At 46.1% G+C, this 25,309-nt stretch overlaps 1 protein-coding gene across 3 annotated transcripts; it reads left to right on the top strand.

Moving 5' to 3' along the window:
* The first annotated feature begins 410 nt into the window (after nucleotides 1-410).
* Nucleotides 411-25,309, top strand: Fsd2 (fibronectin type III and SPRY domain containing 2). Of its 3 annotated transcripts, XM_045146382.1 has the most exons (13): nucleotides 411-547; nucleotides 641-1,034; nucleotides 1,753-1,848; nucleotides 3,808-4,038; nucleotides 5,554-5,576; nucleotides 7,488-7,609; nucleotides 11,522-11,677; nucleotides 13,603-13,737; nucleotides 13,932-14,082; nucleotides 16,753-16,886; nucleotides 18,930-19,062; nucleotides 21,318-21,494; nucleotides 25,057-25,309. In XM_045146382.1, exons 1-13 carry the CDS (start codon nucleotides 411-413, stop codon nucleotides 25,307-25,309), a joined length of 2,142 nt encoding a protein of 713 aa, XP_045002317.1. The 3 variants fall into 3 exon arrangements, with proteins under 3 accessions (XP_045002317.1, XP_045002316.1, XP_045002318.1); XM_045146381.1 differs by having other exon boundaries at nucleotides 411-1,034; XM_045146383.1 differs by lacking the exon at nucleotides 13,603-13,737 and having other exon boundaries at nucleotides 411-1,034.

Genomic DNA, 25,309 nt, shown 5'->3' with positions numbered 1-25,309 from the left:
GTGAAAGGCTGGTGTGGTGGTGGTGTCTGCTCATAATCTTCGGGTAATGAAGGCAGAGCCGGATGGATCTCTGGAGCTTACTGGTCACTCAGTCTGATTTAATTAGTGAACCCCAAGCCAATGAGAGCTCCTGTCTCAAAAGAAGTTGATGGTATATCTGAAGGTAACACCCATGGTTGACTTCTGGTCTCCACACACACGCACACAGATGTGCACATGCACCTATTCACACATGTCCACTCACATGCGAACACAGACATGGATGAACACCACAAACACATAAAATTAAATAGAATTCTCAACAAAAATGTAGAAAAATGAATTAAACAGCACATTTAAAGGATCCCATTTTCTTGTGTCCTAGGAGCCAGGGTACTCACCACTGACTGTCCTGGGTCGTTCTTGCACAAATGGAGGAGGAAGCTGAGGAGGAACTGACCGTACCCAGAGACTTCCATTTTTATCACATGGATCTGTATGACTCTGAAGAAAGGCTGCAGATCTTCCCAGGAGAAGACACCAGAACTAGGAGAGAAGTAGTCCAGGCCGACATGAGCAACAAGCCAGGAAGGGTCGGGGAAGACAGGGCTCAAAGACACCTCCAGGAGGAAGTGGATGAACTTGTCCATTTATACGGACTTGAAGATGACCATGAGTTAGGAGACGAGTTTGACGATGAACACAGAATGGGGGCGTTAGGGTACCCTCCTTATGGGATGACGAGGCAAGACCCTGCCAGGGAGCAGAGAGACTGGCGGCTTGGTAGCGAGGCAGCGGAGGCTGAGGACCTGGCCTATGGGGGGCAAGGCCTGGCTGGCCAGTGCCAGGACTTGCGGGAAGCCTATAGGTACACACATGGTCGTGCCAGTGAGGAGTACGAATGTTACGTCATCCCGGAGGAGGAGGACGAGGAAGAACCTGCTGACAACTTCTGTGTCACTTGCAAAACTCCAATAAGAGCTGTGGAGAAGGACAGTGACAAACACAGGGGGCACGAAGTGACCGCGCTCAGTAAGGCGCTGGAGAGTGCCAAGGTAATGTCTCTGTCCTCACAGCAAGTCTGTGTGTCAAGTTGGTGGGCGGGGTATAACTCTCAAATGCCCTTTACTAGAGACTGGATGGGGCTAAAGCCTAAAGACCCAGGTTTGATTCTCCAGGATCCCACATAAGCCAGATGCGCATGGTGGTGTATGCGTCTGGAGTTTGTTTGCAGTGGCTAGAGGCCCTGGCGCACCTATTCTCGCTCACTCTCTCCTTCTCTTTCTCTCTGTCTCTAATAAATAAAATTTAATAATGAAACTTTAAAAAAAGAAAAGGGATGGAGGGCTGGAGAAATGGTTTAGTGTTAAGCCCTTGCCTGTGAAGCCTAAGGACCCCGGTTCGAGGTTCGATTCCCCAGGACCCACTTTAGCCAGATGCACAAGGGGGCGCATGTGTCTGGAGTTCGTTTGCAGTGGCTGGAGGCCCTGGTGCACCCATTCTCTCTCTCTCTCTCAAATAAAATAAATTAAAAGTTAACAAAAAAATTTTTTTTAAAGGGACGGAGCTGGGCGTGGTAGTGCATGCCTTTAATCTCAGCACTTGAAAGGCAAAGGGAGGAGGATTGCCATGAGTTCGAGGCCACACTGAGACTACATAGTAAATTCCAGATCAGCCTGACCTAGAGCGAGACCCTATCTCAGAAAACCAAAACCAAACAAACAAACAAAGCCAGTATGGACTTAACACCTTCTTTGTGCGACTCTGTTGCAGGATGAAATTCACAAAAACATGTTCAAATTGGAACAGCAGATTATCGAGATGGAAAATTTTGCTAGTCACCTGGAAGAGGTGTTCATCACTGTGGAGGTAAGAACCACGAGCTCACCTTACCAGACACACATGGCTCCCTTCAGTGGCCATGTCAAATAGCTGTTACTAATGAGCTGGAGAACCTGTTTCTTAGAATGTGAAGGTTCAGGGCTGGGGAGATGGCACAGTGGATAAAATGCACACCATACATCTCCAAGTACCTGAGTTCAGATCCCCAGACCCCAAGTAAAAGTGGAAGTTGGCCAGGCATGGTGGCACACGTGGGAGGCAGAGGTAGGAGGATCACCATGAGTCCGAGGCCACCCTGGGATGACACAGTGAATGCCAGGTGAGCCTGAGCTAGTGTGAGGCCCTACCTCAAAAAACCAAAAGAAAAAAAAAAAAAAACAGCCGGAAATTGTGGCAGTCTTCTGCAATCCCAGCATATGGATGTGTGTGTACTCCAAATAATAACATTTTACAAAAGAATGTGAGGTGTTACCACTGCCTCCTCCACTCAGCCTTCCCTGGACCCCCTGTGGGCCCTGAGAACCTACAGGGACACTGATCACTTGTCATTGTCCCCTCCTGTGCTATGTCCTCTGGGTGGAGAGGCAGGCTCTTCTCTGCCTGTGTCAGCCCCCCAGCGTGGTACGTTTCAGAGCAGGAGTGTTAGACATGGATGAATAAATAAGGCAGAAACTTCCCCACCAAACTGCCAATTACATGTGACGTAGTTTGTTTTATTCGAACTAAAGTCACTTCGTGGCATTTTATTTGTTTGTTTTAGGTTGGTTTGGTCTATTTTTTCCCCCTTTTCTGGCCTCACACCGAGACTCCCTTGGGGACTATCTGATATACTGTTGGAACCAGATAGAGCAGGCTTTCTACGTTGTTGCTTTGCTCTCTGGAGTTTCAGGGGTGGCCCTTGGGGTACCAACCATGTGACTGCATTCAGTCAGGTGTGTACTGTCACACAGGGTTTTCCCATTTGATTGCTTTCCTTGTGTATGCTCACTGCACATGGTGGTGTTACATGAGGACATTCATTCAGGTATATGATGTACACTGAGTGTCCTACCGTTCCTTTTGTCACCCCCCCCATTGTTCCCTTTGTTCATCTACACTGTTTTGCTTAGGGGTGGATTCTCTCTCTCTCTTCTTTGTGTCAAATAAGTAAATAAAAATAAAAACTTCTTTTGAAATTAAAAAATTAAATAAATACTATAGGTACCAGATTAAGTATATACTTCCTGCTTCCTTCATTTCTTGGGTACAACCTTCATCTTCCCTTCACCTTTTCCCCTGGCTGGCATGATCCTAATTGAAGTACCCTTGGTGCTTATATGATCCAAGCATCAGGAAGTAAGGATGAGCATTGGGAGGTAGGAGTGAGAGAGTTCAGGAAGGAATGATAGCTGGAAATCTCTCAGGGCAAACGTTTCTACTTAAGGTCATAATTTCCAGTACCAAGCTGACTTGTCATTAATGAACTCCCTGGCCAGTTGTGATGGTGACAGGATAACTAAACTGAGGAGAGGATTATAAAATGCTACCATAAAAGACAGCAGTGTTGGCCAGTGTGGTGGTGCACGCCTTTAATTCCAGCACTTGGGAGGCTGAGGTAGGATTGCTGTGAGTTTGAGTCCAGCCTAACACTACGTAGTGAATTCCAGGTCAGCCAGGGCTAGAGCAAGACCCTACCTCAAAAAAAAAAAAAAAGAAAAAAAGAAAAAAGAAAAGAAAAGAAAAGAAAAGAAAAGAAAAGAAAGAAAGAAAGAAAGAAAGAAAGAAAGAAAGAAAGAAAGAAAGAAAGAAAAGATGGCAAAGTTTTCTGTTAACATTACTTATGGTGGTAGAGGGAGTCTAGAATAGAGACTCCCCTGTTCTGCCTTCCCCAGCACCCACTCCAGCAGCCTGATAAGAGATCACACAAAGTGGAGGCATGAATGCCCTCTGATTACCCTAGTCAGCACAGTCCATGCACTAAAATAACTGAGGCCCTATGTCTTACAGGAGAATTTTGGAAGGCAAGAGCAAAACTTCGAGTCACATTACAATGAGATCTTAGAAATGCTTGCTCAAAAGTATGAAGAAAAAATTCAAGCTTTAGGCAAGAAAAAGAAAGAAAAGCTGGAAGCCTTATATGGACAACTGGTCAGCTGCGGAGAGAACCTTGACACCTGTAAGGAACTGATGGAAACCATAGAGGAGATGTGTCATGAGGAGAAGGTTGATTTCTTAAAGGTCAGTGAGGAAATGAAGCCATGAACTGAAATGGCGGGGTCAGCCAGGGGCGGCCATCTTGCTGTCTCTCCTCGGGGAGGTGTCAGAGTTCACCTTCATGGTCAGCATCCATTTGATTCTGGAGGTTCACGATGGGGGGCTGTCACTCCATCTGTCAGCTCAGACACAACAGGTCCTTTCCCTCTACCACTGCTAAGGTACCCCAGGCTTTGTTCCTTTCTCTCCTCATTCTTTTTTTTCTTAATTTTACTTGTTCATTTATTTGAGAGAGGGGAGCAGGTAGACAGAGAAAATAGGCACGCCAGGGCCTACAGCCACTACAAACGAACTCCAGACATGTGTGTCACCTAGTGCCTCTGGCTCTACCTGGGTACTGGGGAATTGAACCCTGGTTCTTAGGCTTTGCAGACAAGCACCTTAACCACCTCCCCAGCCCTCATTCAAAGCTAGGCAAAGACTGCCCTGAGAGCCTTATGGTCACCTTAGATGGTCTCTTGGAACTTTGGATAGAAAGTGATTCAGGCTAAAACGTCACTTTAAATTTTCCAGTTACAAAGATAGCAACGGTTACTCTTAATCCATAACTTTATATGTATGCCAAAAATCCATTTCTTAGCTAGGTATGGTGGTGCATGCCTTTAATACCAGCACTTAGGAGGCAGAGGTAGGAGGATCACTGTGAGCTGAAGCCAGCCTAGGACTACAGTGTGAGTGCCAGGTCAGCCTGAGCTAGAGTGAGACCCTACCTCAAAAAAAAAAAAATCCATTTCTTGATTTTTGACAAATCATATTAAATATGACAGCTCCATGTAGCTGGGCTGCAGGAATTTCTTCTCAGTCCAAGTGAGGGTCCTTTTGCATTACAGGGTCCCACAAGAGTACAGGGTAGATATGGTGCCCAGGAGGTGGGGGAGGGTTGGCCCTTCAACCTCCAAAGTCCTCCTGGATGCCAAGTATGATCCTACATGGTCCAAGCCCACAGATGCCCTTCAAAACCCAATGACACTGCCCTCCTGCTGTGCTCCAAATAAAAGACCAGTGGCTAAAGGTGGGGAGCAATCTGACAGGTGCCACGAGAGCCACCATTACTGATACATCCATGTCAGTGGGCCCGTATCCACCGTGTCTCAAAGACACAATCCAGAGTGGCGAGGAGGAGTCAGAGGAAGGCACTCCTAGCCATTACTTATGAGGAAAAGGTGGACACAGTGTTCTACAGTAGAGGAGCCATTCTGTAAACAGTGGCATCTTCATTCCACAAACCGCTTGCAGTCGTAGCAAACAGTGGTCCTAAAGGCCACAGGTGACATGGGAAGCACTTCCATGCTGTTGATGTGGAACTGCAGTACTGTAGAAGAAAATTCCATACGTGTGGGGGTGGTATTTTTAGGGAGATACAGATGAGTTTTTTCCCCTTTTTCTAATTTCCAGGTTAAAAAATGTTTATTTATTAGATAGTTTGAAAAAATTATTTCCAAATTCAGTTTTATGTTTTCTTCTTTTCTCTTCCCTTAGGATGCAGTGGCAATGGCTGACAGGTAACACTTCTGTCTTTACGTACTTTATTTTTCGGTTCTTTTCACCTCTAGATTCAGTTCCATGGGGTCTTTCAGCTTCTGCGATCCTATGACAGTGCGGGGTCAGCAGGGCCCTCTGTTGTCAAATCTTGGAATCCGTGTGCTGGAAGGACATGTACACGGTGGGGCCCATCAAGTCTGCCCACAGGCTGGTGTCCTCCACAAGCTCTTTGGTTCCCTGGGAGGAACTGATCCCTGAGGAGTGTGCCCAACGTCTAGCTGTCCTCACACCTGGTGTGTATGGCTGTCGAAAGCATGCTCGTTTTAGAGTCAGAAACATGAGAGCCCTGGGACCTTAACCGGGTCCAACCCAGCCACTGGAAGGCCCCACTTTTTTTCTTTACAAACAGGGATAGTTTGGTGAAAACATAATAAGACAATATCTATAAAGCAATATGAAAATAGGAACTTAATAACAAGGGCTAAGCACATGGATTTTTGGCAAAAATAGAGCTGGTTTCAAATCCTGCCCTTGCCACTTAGAACCCTTGTGACTGCCAGGAAGCCGGTACAAGAAGACCTAGAGCTCCCAGGGAAGCAACTTCAGCTGCGCGCACGTGTGTGTGTGTGTGTGTGTGTGTGTTCGTCTGTGTGGGCACATGTGTGGTGGGAGTGCACATGCATGTCTTCCCCCGTTGCTCTCCACTGATGTTTTTAAAAAATGTTAATTTTATCTTCATTTATTGCTTGAAAGAGAGAAAGAACTGGTATTCCAGGGCCTCTAGGCACTGCAAATGAACTCCAGACATATGCACCACCATGTGCATCTGGCTTATGTTCGTTCTGGGGAATTGAACCTGGGTCTTTAGGCTTTGCAAGGAAGTGCCTTAACTGCTAAGCCATCTCTCCAGCCTGCCGCTGTATTGTTTGAAGCAGGGTCTCTCACTGAACCTAGAGCTCACTGACATGGCTAGATGAGCTAGCCAGAAAGTCTTGGGAACCATTTTGTCTCCACCTCCCCAGCACTGGGATCCCAGGCACATGCCATAGCTGGCTTTTATGTGGGTGCTGGGATCTGAACTCAGGTCCTCATGCTTGTGCGGCCAGCACTTTATCCATTGAGTCATCTCCTAGCCCCAGGGCAGCAACTTGGCCATGTGGAAAGGAAGTTCCCAAAGTCTGAACCCTGGGTACCTGTTAGAACAGGGTGATGTAGGAGCAGTGCTTCCACAATAGTCTCTGAGAGATGCTATGAAAATGTGTGCTTGTTCATGCATGCTCTTCTGCTAACCTTCACACCACGTCCTACCCTTCCTCTTGCCCCTGGAAAGCTCAAATCAATCCCACTCATCCCACTGGTGACTCTGATGGCTTGGATAGGAAGTGTTCCCTAAAAGGCTTGCTTCCCAAGGCAGCTATGCTCAGAGGAGGAGCTTGGGGAAATGACTGGATCAGTGGAGCTCTGACTTCGTCACTTAGTTAATCCTGGGTAGATTATAATTTCATGGCACTATTGGGAGGTGGTGGAAATTAGGAGGCAGGGCATAGTTGAAGGAAGTGCATCACTAGGAGCTTCCCTTTGAATTATATGGCTTGTTGGTGGTCTTGTCTTCTCTACCTTGGGAAGGTGGAGCCTTGCTGAAAGAGGTGTGTCACTGAGGTGTGCCTTGGGATGTCATCGTCCAGCCTGCTTGCCAGTGCTGGCTAGCGCACTTGGACTACTTCCTTCTTGCTGCTGCAGAGATGTGTCAGCTTTCCCGCTCAAGGCTGTCATGCTTTCTCCACCACGATGAAACTTCTCCTTGAAACTGTATGCTAGAATAAGCCCCTTCCTTCCCCCATATGCTGCCTCTGGTCAGGCGTTTTGTCCTAGCAATGAGAAGGCAACTGCTAAAGGAATGTACCACCATCCTTGTATTTTTATACCAACAGACTCGGGAAATTCTTGAAAACGAAAACAGACGTGGAACTCTCCACACAGCCTGAGTTTGAAGACCAGACCTTGGACTTCTCTGATGTGGAGCAGCTGATGGACTCCATCAACACTGTTCCAGGTGTGTATGTGTCCCATGCATCTTCACATCAGCTCAGATTTGCACATGTGTGCATGTGTGTTTTAAAAATCATGTCTTGGGCTGGGGAGATGTCTCAGCCATTCTGTCTGCAAAGCCTAAGGACCTAGGTTTGATTCCCCAATGCCTTCATAAGCTAGACGCACAAGGTGGCACATGCGTCTGGAGTTCGTCTGCAGTGACTAGAGGCCTTGGTGTGCCCATTCTCTTTCTCTCTGCCTCTCTCTCTTAATAAATAAATAAAATATTTAAAAAGTAAAATAAAAAGAACAACATCTACCCTCTCACTATATTTTAAAGCTTATAATGTCATATTGTTAGCAGTGGGTATTACGTTATGCAGTATGTCTACAGAACTTCTTCATATTGCATAAGTAAATCTTTATACTATTATTGAGCAACAGTTCCCCATTTCTTCTTCCCCCAGCCCTTAGCAACCACCATTCTGCTTTTTGCTTCTGGGAGTTTGACCTTAGGTTCCCCATGGAAATGGAGTCATAAAGTGTCTTGCTGTGAGTGGTTTGTTTCACCTAGCATACTGTTCTGTAGGCTCATTCATGTGGGCACAATGACATTCAGTTGCATAGATGTACCAGTTTCTTTATCCATTCATCAATTGACTGACATATAGGTTGTCCCCATGTCTTTTTTTTTTTTTTTTGAGGCAAGCCCAACAGACTGACCTTTTAAAAAAATTATTTTTATTTTATTTATTAGAGACAGAGAGGGAGGGAGAGGAAGAAAGAGAGAGAAAATGGGCACACCAGGGGCTTCAGCCACTGCAAATGAACTCCAGATGCATGCGCCACCATGTACATCTTGCTTACGTGGGTTCTGGGGAATTGAACCCGGGCCCTTAGGCTTCGCAGGCATGTGCTTAACTGCTAAGCTATCCCTCTAGCCCCAGACTGGCCTTTTTTATGTGAGAGAGAAAGAGTGAGAATGAGAAAGAGAGAATTGGCATTCTCTGCTTTCCATACTGTCTCACCATATGACCAGAGAAATGAAACCAGATGACTGTTGACCATGAGCCAACATAAATCAACTGTAAGTTGATTTTTCTGACATATTTTATCTCAGTGAAAGAATGATAATATAGTATAAAGTAATAAACACATGGTGGAGGGAATGCTGCCTAGGTTTTCAGCTTCAGTTCCTTTGTTCCCTTCCTGAGTTGGCATCTCAGTATTCCAATGGCCTCATCTCAGAATGGCTTTCACTAAGCTTCTATTCTCTTGAGAACCTCCTATCAATGTTTCTATCCTGTTCTCTACAAAGTAGAGTTAGACTGGTGTAAGAATCCTCTCTTCTAAGGATCCTCTCCACAATACCAGGTACAGAAGTATGATTAGGACAAAATAGAACATAGGTTCCATCACTCATACACATTTGTTCTGAACAAGTGTTTTTGACCACTCAAGATCACAGAGGTGAATGACCCTATCATGCATATTATCATGCACCTTACTAACAACAGATGTTTTGTGTCATTTACTCTTGTAAACTAAGATTGTTCATTTGGAATCTTGGCTATATTTTACTTATGTCAGAGCTGTCAGATAAATTAAAATTAAAACCACTTTTAAGATATTATCAACTCATCATGTAAGAATGACTATCCTCAAGGAAACTGAAAATACATGCTAGCCAGGGTGTGAGGAAAGAGGAATACTTGTGCTAAACAACTAAGCAGACAGAAGATGTGTGAAAACGTGTCCTCTGGTGGGATAGTGGCAATCGGGAGTGACCCAGGTCTCTCTGATTGGAATTGAGGATGCTGCATGGGAAATAATTCATTTCTAAAGTGAAAAACTAGTCAAAACTATGGCTGAGAAGGTAAAAGATCCTATGAAGAAAGCTGCTATTATTTGGCTAAATATATTTGTTTCAATATTTTCAGTATTTTTTTTCAATATTTCTGTTTATGTACATAGATTCATGTTGTTCTCATGTTTCCTTAGAGAATCTGCTTTATTGTTTGGAAGTGACAACAATTGTGGAGACTCAAAATTCATCAAATGCTGAGAATTAAGTGACTGTTGAGTGCTCATTAAGAAATTAGACATCTCTTTCATAACCTCCAAAACTCAGAGAACATCCAGGAAGAGGGAGCAGAGGAAAGGATATAGGAAACTGTGGTAGCTTGAATGTATGCCAGGACATCTAGCCACTGCAATTGAATTCTAGATGCATACACCCTCTTGTACACATGTGCAACGTTGCACACTTGCATCACTTTGTGCCTCTGGCTTATGTAGGACCTGGAAAATTGAACATGTGTCCTGAGGCTTCACAGGAAAGCACCTTAACTGCTAAGCTATCTCTCTAGCCCCCCATATTGCTTTTCAAAATATTTCAAATTTAACTTATTTATGTATTTGCAAGCAAAGACAGAAAGAAAAAGGAAGAATGGGTACACCAGGGCCTCTAGCCACTGCAAATGAACTCCAGATGCATGTGCCCCTTTGAGCATCTGGCTTTACATAGGTACTGGGGAATCAAATTCGGGTCATTAGGTTTTACAGGCAAATGCCTTAACTGCCAAACCATCTCTCCAGCCCTAAAAATATTTTTATTTGAGAGATAGGGTAAGAGTATGGTTATACCAGGGCTTCTCCCTGAGACAGCCTCTTACTGAACCTGAGCTCCCTATTTTATGTTTAGACCAGCAGACTAGGGAACCCCATCAATTCTCCTATCTCCATCCCCCTTAGCACAGGGGTTTTAGGCATGCATGGCAATATCCAGTTTTTTGTTTTGTTTTGTTTTGTTTGACCTATGATTGCATTTATATAAAGCATCTACATAGAAATGGCAAATCCATACAGAGAACACATTAACAGTTGCTTGGGCTGTGTTAGGGAGTAACTGGAAAAGGACAATGAGGAATCTCATCAGGGTGATGACAGTCCTGAAGCTCAACTATGGTGGTGTTTCACAACTCAGTAAAATCTGCCCCAAATAACTAACAGTAACTTTCTTTTTTTAAAAAATTACAAGTTAAAGGTTCAGCAAAACCAAAATTACTTCTTTGTTGAAACAACAAATAGCTTATATGAAAGAAATTATTGTGCTTTTTCCTTCTGCATATGACTTTTTTTACACAACCTCCCACTAATGCTCTTTTATTGTTGTTGTTTGTTTTTTGTTTTTTGAGTTACAGTCTCACTCTGGCCCAGACTGACCTGGAATTCACTATGGAGTCTCAGGGTGGCCTCGAACTCATGGTGATCCTCCTACCTCTGCCTCCCGAGTGCTGGGATTAAGGGTGTGTGCCATCACACCTGGCTTCATTAATGCTCTTTGAAGCCTGGGTGAAGAGAGGCACTGCCAGGACAGGATAGAGAAGCACTTTTTGTTTTTCTTCTTGATTCTACATGAGATTGAGAGCAAGGGTAGAGGAAACAGACGTATTAATGTACAGCTAAAAACAAGAAGATGGTTCTGACAAGCAGTTTGGCCACTCCAAAGCTCCCTTTTGTGGTGTGGGAGACAGTCGTCAGCTTCCCGCCCACCCACCCCCAAGGGTACCCATGCTGAAGGCTCCTTTTCTTTACTCACTCTGGGTTGGGGGGACAGCAATTCTGCAAGCCTGGCTGTCCTGTCTCTTCAGATGTCATGAGAGGACCCACAACCAGGGCCAGGACACGTAGATCATACCCAGTCTGAGACCCCACTGGCCAACGCTGCCCCCAAGCTCATCTGCATTTGCCCAAGTGGGACCAGTACTCTATTCCTGGGGCTCATGTTGACGGGCTCTGCATTCCAGGCCTCCTTGTCCACTCTGGATGTAGATTTATTGGAAGACCAGTGGCCCTTAAAAGAGACTATTCCCATCCCATTCCTCCACATATGGCTCCTCATTTTTTATTGTTTTCTCTCTTCTTTCTCTAGCTCCCTGTGCTCCAGTGATAAACCCCCAGGCCCCTAACTCAGCCACAGGCTCCTCTGTTCGGGTGTGCTGGAGCTTGTATTCCGATGACACTGTGGAGAGCTATCTGCTGTCTTACAGGCCAGTGCAGGACGGCCCTGCTGGGAAGGACCGAGCAGGTGAGGCTGTGCCAGGGCACACACCCACGGACCCAGAGGAACAAGGCCAGCCTCCCAAAAGCCCAGGCCCTGCCCCACCCATGATGCTGTGTGACCTGGGACATCCAGGGAATGGGAGGCAGGTGGATGGGCAAGGTGGAAAGACCTAGAAAGGCAAGTTGGGACCTGGCTAAGGAGGATATTGAGGTCAGGTCAGAGTCATCCATGGCATCAGTCTCTACCTTTGTTGGGTGCAGAAGAGGGTACATTAACAAGTTACTGCTGCCTCCCAAGATTCTGGGGAGGCATGGAGTTGAATCAGTTAGTTTTGTTGTTGTTGTTGTTGTTTTGATAAATTTTATTTATTTATTTGGGAAAAAGTGGCAGAGAGAGAGAGACAGAGAGAAAATGGGCACTCCACGGCCTCTAGCCACTGCAAACGAACTCCAGACGCATTCACCACCTTGTGCATCAGCTTCAGTGGGTACTGGGGAATCAAACCTGGGTCCTCAGGCTTTGAAGGCAAGTGCCTTAACCACTAAGCCATCCCTCCAGCCCTGATTAATTTTTTTATTTTTGGTTTATTGAGATAGGTTCTCACTCTGGCCCAGGCTGACCTGTTAACTATGTAGTCTCAGGATGGCCTCGAACTCATGGCAATCCTCCTCCTGTTGCCTCCCAAGTGCTGGGATTAAAGGCATGTGCCACCACGCCCAGCTTCTGATTAATTTTTTGAGACAAGTTCTCACTGCATAACTCAGGCTGGCCTCCATTTCTTGGCAATCCTCCTGGCTCAACTTCCCTAGTGGTGAGATTTCAGGTATGCACCATCATATATGGCTTTGTATCAATTTTTGCTTCCTCCCCTCAACTTAGTGGCTGAAAATAATAGACATTTATTGTTTCTTATAACCCTGTGAATTAGCTAGATGGATAATTCAGCTCTGGCTCTTGCATAGGGCCTAATGGTCTTGTACTTGTAGGAGAAGCATTCTCCTCAGCAAGGGGGCAAGCCTTTGTGTTCCAAGCCTATGCCTCTGTTTGTCATTGATTTCCCTGCCAAAGCCTGTCATCAATGTAAGCCCAGAATCAAGGACTCTCTCTCTCTTTCTGTCTCTTCCCCCTCACCTCCCAGTGGCAGCAAGTGAATGGCTACATCACTCCTCTGACTGGTCTTGTTTTGAGCTGGAGTCTCCTTTTACTAATTCCAGAGCTTGCAGGGCTCTGATGATTCTCTGGTCTCTCTGCTCCTCTGAGGGACTTGGATTACAGGGGTGCATGACCAAGGCCAGCTGTTTCCATGGGATCTGGAGACTTGAACTCAGGTCCACTCAGGTCCTCCTGCTTGCATGGGAAGCACACCTAACCATTGAGCCATCGCTCCATCACAAGAGAGACAGTTCTGTTAACAGTAGCAACAACAAAGCCTAACGCAGAGGGCAATGCCTACAAGGAAAGGAAGAATGTGCAGGCAGTATTGTTGCCTTCGGTCGTGGTACTCAGTGCAGTAAAGCATGGACTATTTTAAGGGTTGAATTCTTTTCTTAAAAATATTTTTGTAAACCAGGCATGGTGGCGCATGCATTTAATCCCAGCACTAGGGAGGCAGAGGTAGGAGGATCACTGAGTTCAAGGCCACTGAGATTACATGGCAAATTCCAGGTCAACCTGGGCTAGAGTGAGACCCTACCTCGAAAAACCAAGTATATGTTTGAGAGAGAGGGAGAGAGAGAGAGAGAGAAAGGGCAGGCACAGAGAAAGTAGGTATGAGCATTCCAGGGCTTCCTGCCACTGCAAACAAAATAGGTGCCACCTTGTGCATCTGCCTTTACATGGATACTGAGGAATCGAACCCCTGGCCATCAGGCTTTGCAAGCAAGCCCCTTTAACCCCTGAACTAACTCTGCAGCCCCAAGGGTTGAATTCTTGTCTTTTATCCTCCCCAGAATTTACCATGACCGTCAAAGAAACCTATTGCTCAGTGAGAAACCTTGAGCCAAATACCCAGTATGAATTTTGGGTCATAGCTCAGAACAGAACTGGCCCCAGCCCCTCCAGTGAGCATGCAGTGTACATGACAGGTAATGGGGCTCTTTGTCTTCTGTAGCCGGGCATCCGTTCAAGGCAACATTAGAGTCTGGTGCTTTTTGTCGCACTGAATCTTTCTAATGGAGGAAGAAGGGTGGGGGTGGATGTGGTGTTTGTTCACGGCTCTGAACAAAATGACTGGAAGTGAACATAATGATTGCCGGTCTCTCCCTTCTCCTGCATTTAGCCCCTTCGCCCCCCATTATAAAAAGAAAAGCAATAAGGAGCTGTGAAGATGCTGCGCTCATCTGCTGGGAGTCCGGGAACCTGAATCCTGTGGACTCCTACACGGTGGAGCTGACCCAGGCAGAAACGCCCGAGGCCTCAGGGGTAACTGAGTGAGTCTTGAGGGCCTCTATAGGGCTGCTTATAGAGTGTGAAGACAAGGTCAGAATTTGTGACAAGCAGGAATCTTTATTTTTGCGAGGGAGGGTTTTGGTCTAACTCAGGCTAACCTCTATAGTCTCAGGCTGCCCTTGCGCTCATGGCAACCCTCCTACCTTGGCCTCCTGAGTGCAGGGGTTAAAAGCGTGTGCTACCAAGCCCTGCATCCTGCAGGAATCTTAATTCTGTTGCTTAGTTTTCATGATAAGTAACTAGAATGCTATTATTTTTTTAAAAAATTTGTTTATTATTTATTTATTTGAGAGTGACAGACAGAGAAAGAGAGAGAGAATAGGAGCGCCAGGGCTTCCAGCCACTGCAAACAAACTCCAGATGCGTGCGCCCCCTTGTGCATCTGGCTAACGTGGGTCCTGGGGAATAGAGCTTCGAACCGAGGTCCTTAGGCTTCACAGGCAAGTGCTTAACCACTAAGCCATCTCTTCAGCCCTGGAATACTATTATTGACAGTGAATGATTACTAAGTAATTAGTAAAGCTTCATGCTTGTTTTTTTTAATGTTTAGATTTCCTTTTCAGCCAGGCATGGTAGACCATACCTGTTCTGTCAGCACTCAGTTACAACTCTTCAGGCAGGATTGCCTGGACTATAGAGTGAAACCTTGTTGAAAAAACAAAGGGTGGGAAAAGAAAGAAGGAAGGAAGGAAAGAAAAACTGGGTATGGTGATATACGTCTATATTCCTAGGTTTAATACCAAATAAAGATAGGAGGATCAGGAATTCCAGGTTATCCTCAACTATATAGCAAGTTTGAAGCTAGCCTGAACTACATGAGACCGTATCTCACCCCACCATAAAAAGATTTTCTTTTCATTCATGCACCAATTAGTGATATATAGGTAATATTGGGAAACTAGAAAGATGTATTTTGCCCTCATGGAACTGGCAGTCCGGTAAATAAAACAGGCAAGAAACAGGTAAACTACACACAACAGGGAAGGAAAAATAGACATAATGAGCCAGGCATGTTGGCGCACGCCTATAATCCCAGCGCTCATGAGGCAGAGGTAGGAGGATTGCTGTGAGTTCGAGGCCACCTTGAGTCTCCATAGTGAATTCCAGGTCAGCCTGGGCTAGAATGAAACCCTACCTTGAAAAACCGAAAAAAAAATACATACATACATACATACATACATACATACATACATATATACATACATACATACGACTGATGGCAGAAGTGGGGTGTGCCTGGGATAGGATCCAAGACAGGAGGGACTGAGCCTGATAGCCCTGGGTGAAGGGTGTGCCTGTGAGAGAAGTGGGTCAGAAATGACTCCAAGAGGGCTAGAGAGATGGTTTAGTGGTTAAGGCACTTGTCTGCAAAGCCAAAGGACCTCGGTTTGATTCCCCAGGACACACATAAGCCAGATGCCCAAGGTGGCGCATGCATCTGGAGTTCGTTTGCAGTGGCTGGATGCCCTGGCCCACCCATTCTTTCTCTCTCTTCCTCTGCCTCATTCTCTCAAATAAATAAGTAAAAATAAAAACAAAATATTTAAAAAGAAAAGAAATGACTCCTGGGGGCCTGGGTAGTTGGCTCAGCAGCTGAAGGCACTTGATTGCAAAGCCTGCCACTGTGAGGTTCAATTCCCCAGCCAGCAGCCACCGATGTATTTGTTTGCAGCCACAAGAGATGCACGTGTGTGTGTGTGTGTGTGTGTGTGTGTGTGTGTGTGTATGTGTGTAAGTAAATAAACAAAATAAAATTTAAAAATGAGGGCTGAGAGATGGCTTAGTGGTTGAGGCACTTGCCTGTGAAGTTCTCAGAATCCAGGTTCAATTCCCCACTATCCACACATGCACAAATTGGCTCATATGTATAGAGTTCATTTGTAGTGGCTGGAGGCCCTGGTGTACCCATTCTCTCTCTATATGCCTCTCTCTCTCTCTCTTTCAAAGAAATAGATTAATTAAATTATTTTTGGAATCAGTAGAATGCTCACAGGACAGGACAAGGGCTGCATGGGCACCACTCTGGGCACGGGTGCGCTGGATGTGCTACAGGAATGTCGGGAACAACATGGCTGAAATTAGGAGAAGAGAGAGGAAGACACGAGGACCAACAAGGGAGACTGGCTCAACATACAAAGATGCCATCTGCCTCAGATGACTGTCTGAGAGACTGGAAGGCTCCTTTCTGCCCAGATTGCTTGAGTGTGGGAGGCCTTCATGAGCAGATGAACGCTGATACCGTGGCCTCCAGAACCCATGGGTGCCCAGTCTACAGCAAAGCACCATGGGTCCCTCCAGTTCTGGTCAGTCGTACATTCAGAAACACACATGGAGAGCCTTCCTTGGCTCAGCACTGAGCTATGTGTAGTGGTCGTCGGCCCTCAGGGAGTTTATGGTCTTAACAGACAGAGGAGTCACAGGATGCACACACACCCAGTACACACATCAATCGTGGAGCCAGGTGCCTGGGAAACCCCGTTGAGGAGTTTGGGAGACAGCCACACACAGCTGAGGAAAGTGGGCCACGGGCCATAGGAGGCCCACCACGGTCAGCCAATACTAATGGCCCTGGGTCCCAGGACACTCCTGCAGGAGTGAAGGGGGTGACGATGCGTAGGCCCAGGCTGACGGAGCTCTGCTTCCTTGCCTAGATCTGTGGTGGGCATCCCGACCTGCGAGTCCCTGATACAGCTGCAGCCCAGGCACAGTTACACCATCTACGTGCGAGCCCTCAACATGGGAGGCCCCAGTGCCAGGAGTGAGCCCGCCACCGTCCACACCACAGGTCTGGCTCTTCCACACGCCCTGGAGCCCAATGTGGCCACTTTGTGGCAGACCCAATGCTGGTAACGCTTAGAAAACAGGGGACTATATGCAGATGAGGACGCATGGAGGTCGGGCCTGGAAGGGGGTCTCGGAAGGTCATTGTGCAGGCAGAGAATGAAGACCCAGGTCACAGAGTGAATGGGTTAGCTAAGGAATCATTTGAACTCAAGACTTTTCTCTATGCCTTTCAGGGGCCCAGAGGCTTGGCCCGCTGCATCTGGTAGCCCAGACATCTCTTATCTGACAAATTTTGGGGTGTTTTTTTGAGACAGTCTTACTCTGTAGCCCGGGCTGGCCTGGATTTACTAACTTGTCAGGTTGGTGATCCCCCTGCCTCAGCCTCCCAAGTGCTGGAGATTACGGGCATGAGTCACCACACCAGGTGTGGAACATGGGTCTTTATGAAACTCCCAAGAACTGCCAGTGGCCACAGCCACCTCCCTGCTCCTGCTGTCAGCCCAAGCACTTCCCCAGCCAGAGGCTGAGTGACCCCACAGTCCACCCTCCTCCCAAGCACCCACATCCCTTCTCATCTGCCATTGTCATGTCCCACGTCCAAGTCCCGAGTTAGCAGACACCTCATAAGAAGCATCCACCCAGTCTGGGATCCTGTCCTGCTTTGGCTCTACAACTTGAACTTTGCCCAGGTGCCCCAGAGCCAGGTGGCTCTTCCAAAAGCAAGCCAGCTTATGCCGGCGGGGGGTGGGTGGGTGGGGGGGGTCATGTGCAGGTTAGCTGCAAAAGCAGGAAGCCTGACCAGGGTTGGGGCACAAACTTCCCTTGCCGGGACCTTTCACTGAGACACGCTGTGTCCCCATTTCCAATGGCAGGAGGAGAGGTCTGTGAGCAACCCGCATTTATATTCCTTGCACACAGATGGGAACATCAAGTTCCATGGGCATCTGGCGTGGAAGAGCTGAAAAGGAACGCTGCTGGGGACTCCCTGTTTCCTTTCCTCCCTGCCGAGGCTGTCCTTCCCTTGCCTGGCACTTCTAAGTTTCTGTGTTGAGTTGGTGTTTTTCTTTACTATCCTCAGTTGTTTATTTGCAAGCAGAGGGAGAAAGAAAGAGGGACACATCCACTCTCTCTGTCTGTCCGTCTTCTCTTTATCTCTCACTGCTTGCAAATAAATTGTTTTGTTCATTTTTATTTATTTATTTATTTGAGAGCAACAGAGAAAGAAAGAGGCAGATAGAGAGAGAGAATGGGCGCACCAGCGCCTCCAGCCACTGCAAACGAACTCCAGACGCGTGCGCCCCCTTGTGCATCTGGCTAACGTGGGTCCTGGGGAAACGAGCCTCGAACCGGGGTCCTTACGCCTCACAGGCAAGTGCTCAACCGCTAAGCCATCTCTCCAGCCTGCAAATAAATATTTTTCTAAAAATTCCCTGAGCTGCTTGTGGTGGTTCACACCTGTAATCCCAGCACTCCAGAGACTGAGACAGGAAGATGGCTGCAAGTTGAAGCTTGGGCTATATAATGTGCTCCAGGCCAGCCTGGGCAACCGTGAGAAACCCTGGCTCAAAACAAAAACCATCAAAAGCATTGCCGCAACTTTGTTTTCCTAGGCAAGGAGATCGAAAGTTCTCACTCAGGCACAGACATTCATATCCCGGGAGTTAAGATCACACACAGCCTCTGGAACCAGTGGAGTGAAAGTTCTATCATTTTCCAGCACATATTATTACTTTTTTTTTTTTTTACCACCTTTACCTTAATTTCTTCATGTACAGTGGAAACAGTAACACCGTTTCTAGGCATACCCCAAAATACTGAAGGAGATAAAATTGAAAACTACTTACTTAGCTTGGTGCTAGACACAGAAGCACCGCCCTGCGCATGGTACCTGTCATCCCTATTCACAGGTCAGTTACAACAGCCAGGGTGGGCTTCTGTGTACCCCTTGGAGGAAGCCCACCTGCAGGGGTAGTGCCTCAAGGCTGTGTGGCAAAAGACATAAAACAGCTAGCTGGGGCCTTAGGAATATTTCTTCCCTTTACAGGAAGCTACTTTCACCTGAACAAGGACACCTGCCACCCATGGCTGACCATTTCTGAAGATGGGTTGACAGTCATTCGAAACAAAAGGAAAATCTTCCAAAGAGAGCCACCACCCAACAAGACCCAGTTTACCAGGTACTGGGCTAGCACTCGCTGGAACATTCTGGGCACTTACCTAATAACACTGTTATTCAGGGCAAATTGGATTATGACAAATAAATGCAGCTGGAGAGAGGAGCTCAGAGAAGCGGGGGCTGTGGTGGCCCTTAGGGAAGCCAGGTCCCAGGCTAGTAGTGCTTTGTCCTATTTGACCTGTGAAAGTTTCTTCTTAGCTTTGTCTCTAAAAACAAAACTTAGGGCTGGAGAGATGGCTTAGTGGTTAAGCGCTTGCCTGTGAAACCTAAGGACCCCGGTTCGAGGCTCGATTCCCCAGGACCCACGTTAGCCAGATGCACAAGGCAGCGCATGCATCTGGAGTTCCTTTGGAGTGGGTGAAAGCTCTGGTGCACCCATTCTCTCTCTCCCTCTTCCTCTTTCTGTCACTCTCAAATAAATAAAAATAAACAATTTTTTTTTAATTATTTGAGAGAAAAAATGGGCGCACCAGTGCCTCTAGCCACCGCAAAGTAACTCCACATGCATGTTCCACCTCATGCATCGTACTTTACATGGGTACTAGGGAATCAAACCTGGGTCCTTCGGCTTTGCTGGCAAGCGCCTTCACCACTAAGCAATCTTTCCAGCCCTCAGGTCTTGTCTTATCCATGAAAAAAAAAATTAGTGAAGAGAAGCAGTTTAGGCAGAAGTTTACTTCACAAGGAACAGTATGCACTCCAGAGAGTGACGCTGACCATCCTGAACGGGGTGGGTAGCAGCGATGGCTCCTGTGTTGTTGACCTTTAAGTTTTATGAAAATTTATGAGGAGGGGGTATATTTATGGGGTAAGCTGACCCCTTTTCCTCCCCAAACATGGTGGAAGAGACCTCCCTTCCAGAGTATTTCATTCCAGGATCCGCTGGGGTTCAAAACCACAATAGAAATGCTATTATAGGGCTGAAGAGATGGCTTAGCAGTTAAGGCACTTGCCTGGGAAGGCTAAGGACCCAGGTTCAGTTCCCCAGTACCCATGTAAGTCAGATGCACATGGTAGTGCATGCACCTGGAGTTCATTTGCAATGGCTAGAGGCCCTGGCACACCCATTCTGTCTCTCTCTCAAATAAATAAATAAAATATTTTTTAAAAAGAAATGTTATGATAATGAATTCAGGATACAAACCCTTCATTAGTGCATTTCTGGTGACTGGGGAAAGTGCCCTGGAGCCTTAGTTTCTGGTATAGCAGGACAAACTTAACCGGAGCTTCAAGGATACTTAACCACAAAGGGGCGTTCAAAGTGCAGCCACAACTTCCCTGTGTCGCTCCCACAGCTCCTGAGGGAAGGCCAGTAGCAGAGCAGGCCGATCTTAACACCACCTATGCACTTATGCATGAGCTGTGGGGTGGGGGTCACCCAAAATGCTGTCTGTCTAGCTCTCCAGCTCCCTCTCCTCAGTGTTGGCTGATTTATTTAAACCATCCTTCTTTCTCCAAAGACACACAAAAGCTTAAAATAAGAGGCAAATATATGATACTGAGGTAGAAAAGCAGTAGGATTAAAAGGACAGATTGGTTAACTTCAAGGGCTGTATCTATCTAAGATTAAACAGCAAACATGGCACCCAGCTTCCAGACAGCCAGGACAAAAAGAGTTCTTGGAAGGTTGATTTTTAAGTCCAGAAGATCTTCCAAGGAAGAAAAAGGCCTCTCCCAGTGTCAGCTCCATGTGCAAGCCCTCCCTCCACCCAGGGAAAGCTGGAATCCTTGGTTTATGTCACAGATGTCATGAAGCAAAGCTGGAGTTTATCAAGAAAAAGTTTTAAATTTCATTTATTTGAGAGAAGGGGGGCATATAAAGAAAGAATGGGCACGCCAGGGTCTCTAGCTACTGCGACTGAACTCCAGATACATGCTCCACATTGTGCATCTGGCTTTATGTGGGTACAGGGGAATCAAACCTGGCTTGTTAGGCTTTGTGGGCAAGCACCTTAACTGCTGAGCAATCTCTCCAGCCCACACTGTGAGTTTTCAACCCCCTGCCTCTTTAGTGAGTCAAACTTTTATAATTACTAGAAAAACCACAAGCATCTTTAAGAACCAAAAGAACCTCTTCCGCAAGTTTGGGTCACCTCCTCCACTGCCAAGCGGTGATATTCCTCTTCTGATCGTTAGCATCAGCCAAGCTTGAGGCATGCTCCCTGGTGCTGGGGACAGAACCTATGGTCTTGGGCATGCTAGGCAAGCTCTCTGCCAGAATGCCATTCTCAGCCTGTGTCTACTTTCTAAAACCAGATGTGTTGCTGTCATGGGAAATCTAATTCCGGTCCGAGGGCGCCATTACTGGGAGGTGGAGGTGGAGGAGCAGCTGGACTACACTGTTGGTGTGGCCTTTGAAGATGTCCCTAAGCAGGAAGACCTGGGAGCCAACTGCCTGTCCTGGTGTATGAGGCACACCTATGCCTCAGCAAGGTAAAGTCAGATCTGACACCCAAGGCTGGGCTGTGCAAGTAAGAGGTTTTCACTAATAATACCTAAGGCTTACGTTATGTTCAGAAAACATTCATGTACCTCAAGGGTGCTTGTCATCCACTTCCTTAAAAAGAAAGAGTAAGCCGGGCGTGGTGGCGCACGCCTTTAATCCCAGCACTTGGGAGGCAGAGGTAGGAGGATTGCCATGAGTTCAAGGCCACCCTGAGATGAGAGAGTTAATTCCAGGTCAGCCTGGACCAGAGTGAGACCCTACCTCGAAAAACCAAAAAAAAAAAAAGAGCAGAGATAGAGAAATGGCTTAGCAGTTAAGGCACTTGCCAGCAAAGCCAAAGGACCCGGGTTCAATTCTATAAACAAATAATAAGATCTCTCTTAAAAAGACCAGTTTAAGATAAAAATAGCTAAAGCTCATGGAGAGTTCCCTAGGTGCCAACACAGTTCCACTCCTTTTCTGGGTCATCTTATCTACTGTTCACAATTGTAACACTCCACATAAAAAGGAAGGCTCCCCTCACAGCAGCTGGATAATCCGTGCAATCTAGATTCAGAGTTTGGATCAAACCCAGGCAGGCTGGCTCCACAAATATCATTCTATTTTTTTTTGGGGGGGGTCTCACTCTAGCCCAGGCTGAGCTGGAATTCACTATGTAGTCTTAGGGTGGCCTTGAACTCACAGCAATCCTCCTACCTCTGTCCCCCAAATGCTGGGATTAAAGCCACCACTGCCCAGCTCCACAAGTATCATTCTTAAGCACTAAATGATGGGTTCTTCACTTTGTTCAGCTTCAGTGCTATTAAGCAGTTACTGCTTGATCTCCATCTTGGCAAATATATGTTGGTAAAAGGCTTTATAATTGGGCTGGAGAGATGGCTTAGCAGTTAAGCGCTTGCCTGTGAAGCCTAAGGACCCTGGTTCGAGGCTCGGTTCCCCAGGTCCCACGTTAGCCAGATGCACAAGGGGGCGCACGCGTCTGGAGTTCGTTTGCAGAGGCTGGAAGCCCTGGCGCGCCCATTCTCTCCCTCTCCCTCTCTCTGTCTTTCTCTCTGTGTCTGTCGCTCTCAAATAAAAAAAAAAAAATTAAAAAAAAAGGCTTTATAATTAAGACTTCTCATGCTAAACACTACATGAGATAATTCCGCATGGCTGGGGAAAAAAATCCCATGGAGCCCATATCAGTGGACAAAGTTTTCAGATGCAGAAAGCCACAGTGACCCTTCTTCAATTTAAAAACTGCAAAACAGGGATGGCTTAGTGGTTAAGGCATAAGCCTGCAAAGCCAAGAACCCAGGTTCAATTCCCTAGGACCCATGTAGGCCAGATATACAAGGTGGCACATGCATCTCGTTTGTTTGCAGTAGCTGAAAGCCCTGACACACCCATTCTCTCCCTCTCTCTCAAGTAAATAAGGTAAATTAAAAAAAAAAAAAACTGCAACACACACACACACACACACAATCCCATACCACTTTCCCATCATCCCTTATGAGTACAGGGATGACCCTTCTGGCCCAATGAATGCTGTCACTTTTCCTCCAGTGCTCTTTGCCTATGACCCTGTGTCATGATATTCAAATTCCTACTGGCCTTGCCCAAGCACAAATGAGAAGAGCAGCTTTCTCCCTATGAGAGATTAAACTCAACTGTACTCTGTAATCCCTCAGAACCACTTTAGGGATCCAAGAATTGGTCTGTATGGAGCCAGTTACTTTTCTTTGGGATTCTATCTAAAACTAAGGTCAAAGTCTTCTCTTCATTAGGAAGGTTAGAGCAAGGCAGAGTCACAGGGAGTGTAATGGTAACACTAGAATCTGTGTATGTGGGGAAGGGGAGTATGGGATGAGACAGAATGGCAAAGAGCAAAGCAAGGCCTGGAGCTGCTAAGTTTCTTGAAATCTTGTGTTTAAAGACAGGAGAGGGAACCAGGCGTGGTGGCACACACCTTTAATCCCAGCACTCGGGAGGCAGAGATAGGAGGATCACTGTGAGTTTGAGGCCAGCCTGAGACTACATAGTGAATTCCAGGACAGCCTGGGCTAGAGTGAGACCCTACCTCAGACTTAACAAACAACAACAAAAAAAGACAGGAGGGGGCTGAAGAGATGGCTTAGCAGTTAAGGAGTGTTCCTGCAAAGCCAAAGGACCTAGGTTCGATTTCCCAGGAACCCTGTAGGCCAGATGCACAAGGTGGTGCATGCGTTGAGTTTGTTTGCAGTGGCTGGAGGCGCCTCTTTCTCTGTTTCTCCAATAAATAATTAAAAAAAAAAATCAAAGACAGAAGAGAGGGTGGGAGTTGGGGAGAGATGAGGGTGTTGGGAGGGAGAGAGGAAAATGGAGGATGAGGACAAAACCTCCCGTGTAGTCGATTTTGGGTCCATGATCTTAAAAGTCCATTGGTAGACCAAGAAGGTAAGGTAGAGAAAGAACTCATTTAACAATTGGTAGCTGAAGTTGAGAGATATGGTGAACTGAGATGGTGAACGATTGTCTTGCTAACACATCTAACTGGTTTTCAAGTGTTTATCCAGGAGTCTAAACCAACATGCTGGCACACACACAAATCTTCAGCGTTTAGGTCACAGGACAACCCTGTAGCTAGCCTCAGGTTTCCCAGAGCACTCAGGATACTGAGTGTAAAGGGTGTTAGAACTATTCAATCCTGAACTGACAGGCCTGCTAACAGGTAACGACTGTATGTTCCTCGGCAGTTATAACAAAAACCCCATTTTACAAGAAAGACCACAGGGCTCCCTGTTTTGAACATCTTTATTACAAACGATCTGCACACTGGTTTAGAGTGGTTTATTTGTTTCTGAGCTAACTAAAAAAATATTTTATTATTTAGCCGGGCGTGGTGGCACACGCCTTTAATCCCAGCACTCAGGAGGCAGAGGTAGGAGAATCGCCGTGAGTTTGAGGCCACCCTGAGACTCCATAGTGAATTCCAGGTCAGCCTGGGATAGAGTGAGACCCTACCTCGAAAAACCAAAAAAAAATAAAAATAAAAAAATATATATATATGTATATATATATGTAAATAAATATATATATATGTGTATATATATATATGTTATATATATAAATTCATTTATTTATTTGCAAGTAGAGAGAAAGGGAGAAAGAGTGGGAGGGAGAATATGAAAGGGCACACCAGGACCTCCAGCCTCTGCTAACAAACTCCAGATGCATGCACTACTTTGTGCATCTGGCTTTACGTGGTTACTGGGGAATTGAACCTGGGTTATTAGGCTTTATAGGCAAACATCTTAACTGCCAGGCCATCTCTCCAGCCCCTGAGCTAATTTTGATGCAATCTAAGTTTACGATTCTGTACATAAAATTTTTAGGTGAAGAAGAGTTTGAAACTGTGTTTCTTGGGAAAAGTGTTAGAAAAGATGTAGAGATTAGTTTTGGAAATGATATGCTACCTTGGTAGTTATTTAATATAAAAAAATAGGAGTATGAGTAAAAATAATAAAAAATTATGTAAACTATACTACAGAATTTCTAAAGTTTTGTTGTATCAATTATTTTAATTTTCAGGCATCAGTATGAATTTCTGCACAACAGGACAACTCCAGATATTAGAATAACAGTTCCACCCAAGAAGATTGGCATACTGTTAGACTATGAAAATTCCAAATTGTCATTTTTCAACGTGGGTATTTCTCAGCATCTATACACATTCAGTTGTCAGTTCCACCAATTTGTACATCCCTGTTTTTCTTTGGAAAAGCCTGGGTGTCTGAAGATATACAATGGTATTTCAATGCCAAAGCATGTCACTTTCTTTTAG

The sequence above is a fragment of the Jaculus jaculus genome, chromosome 3 (assembly GCF_020740685.1).
Source record: "Jaculus jaculus isolate mJacJac1 chromosome 3, mJacJac1.mat.Y.cur, whole genome shotgun sequence".
Classification (NCBI taxonomy): Eukaryota; Metazoa; Chordata; class Mammalia; order Rodentia; family Dipodidae; genus Jaculus; species Jaculus jaculus.
The sequence above is the reverse complement of the archived record's forward strand: the minus strand, read 5'-3'. Positions and strand labels throughout refer to the sequence as shown.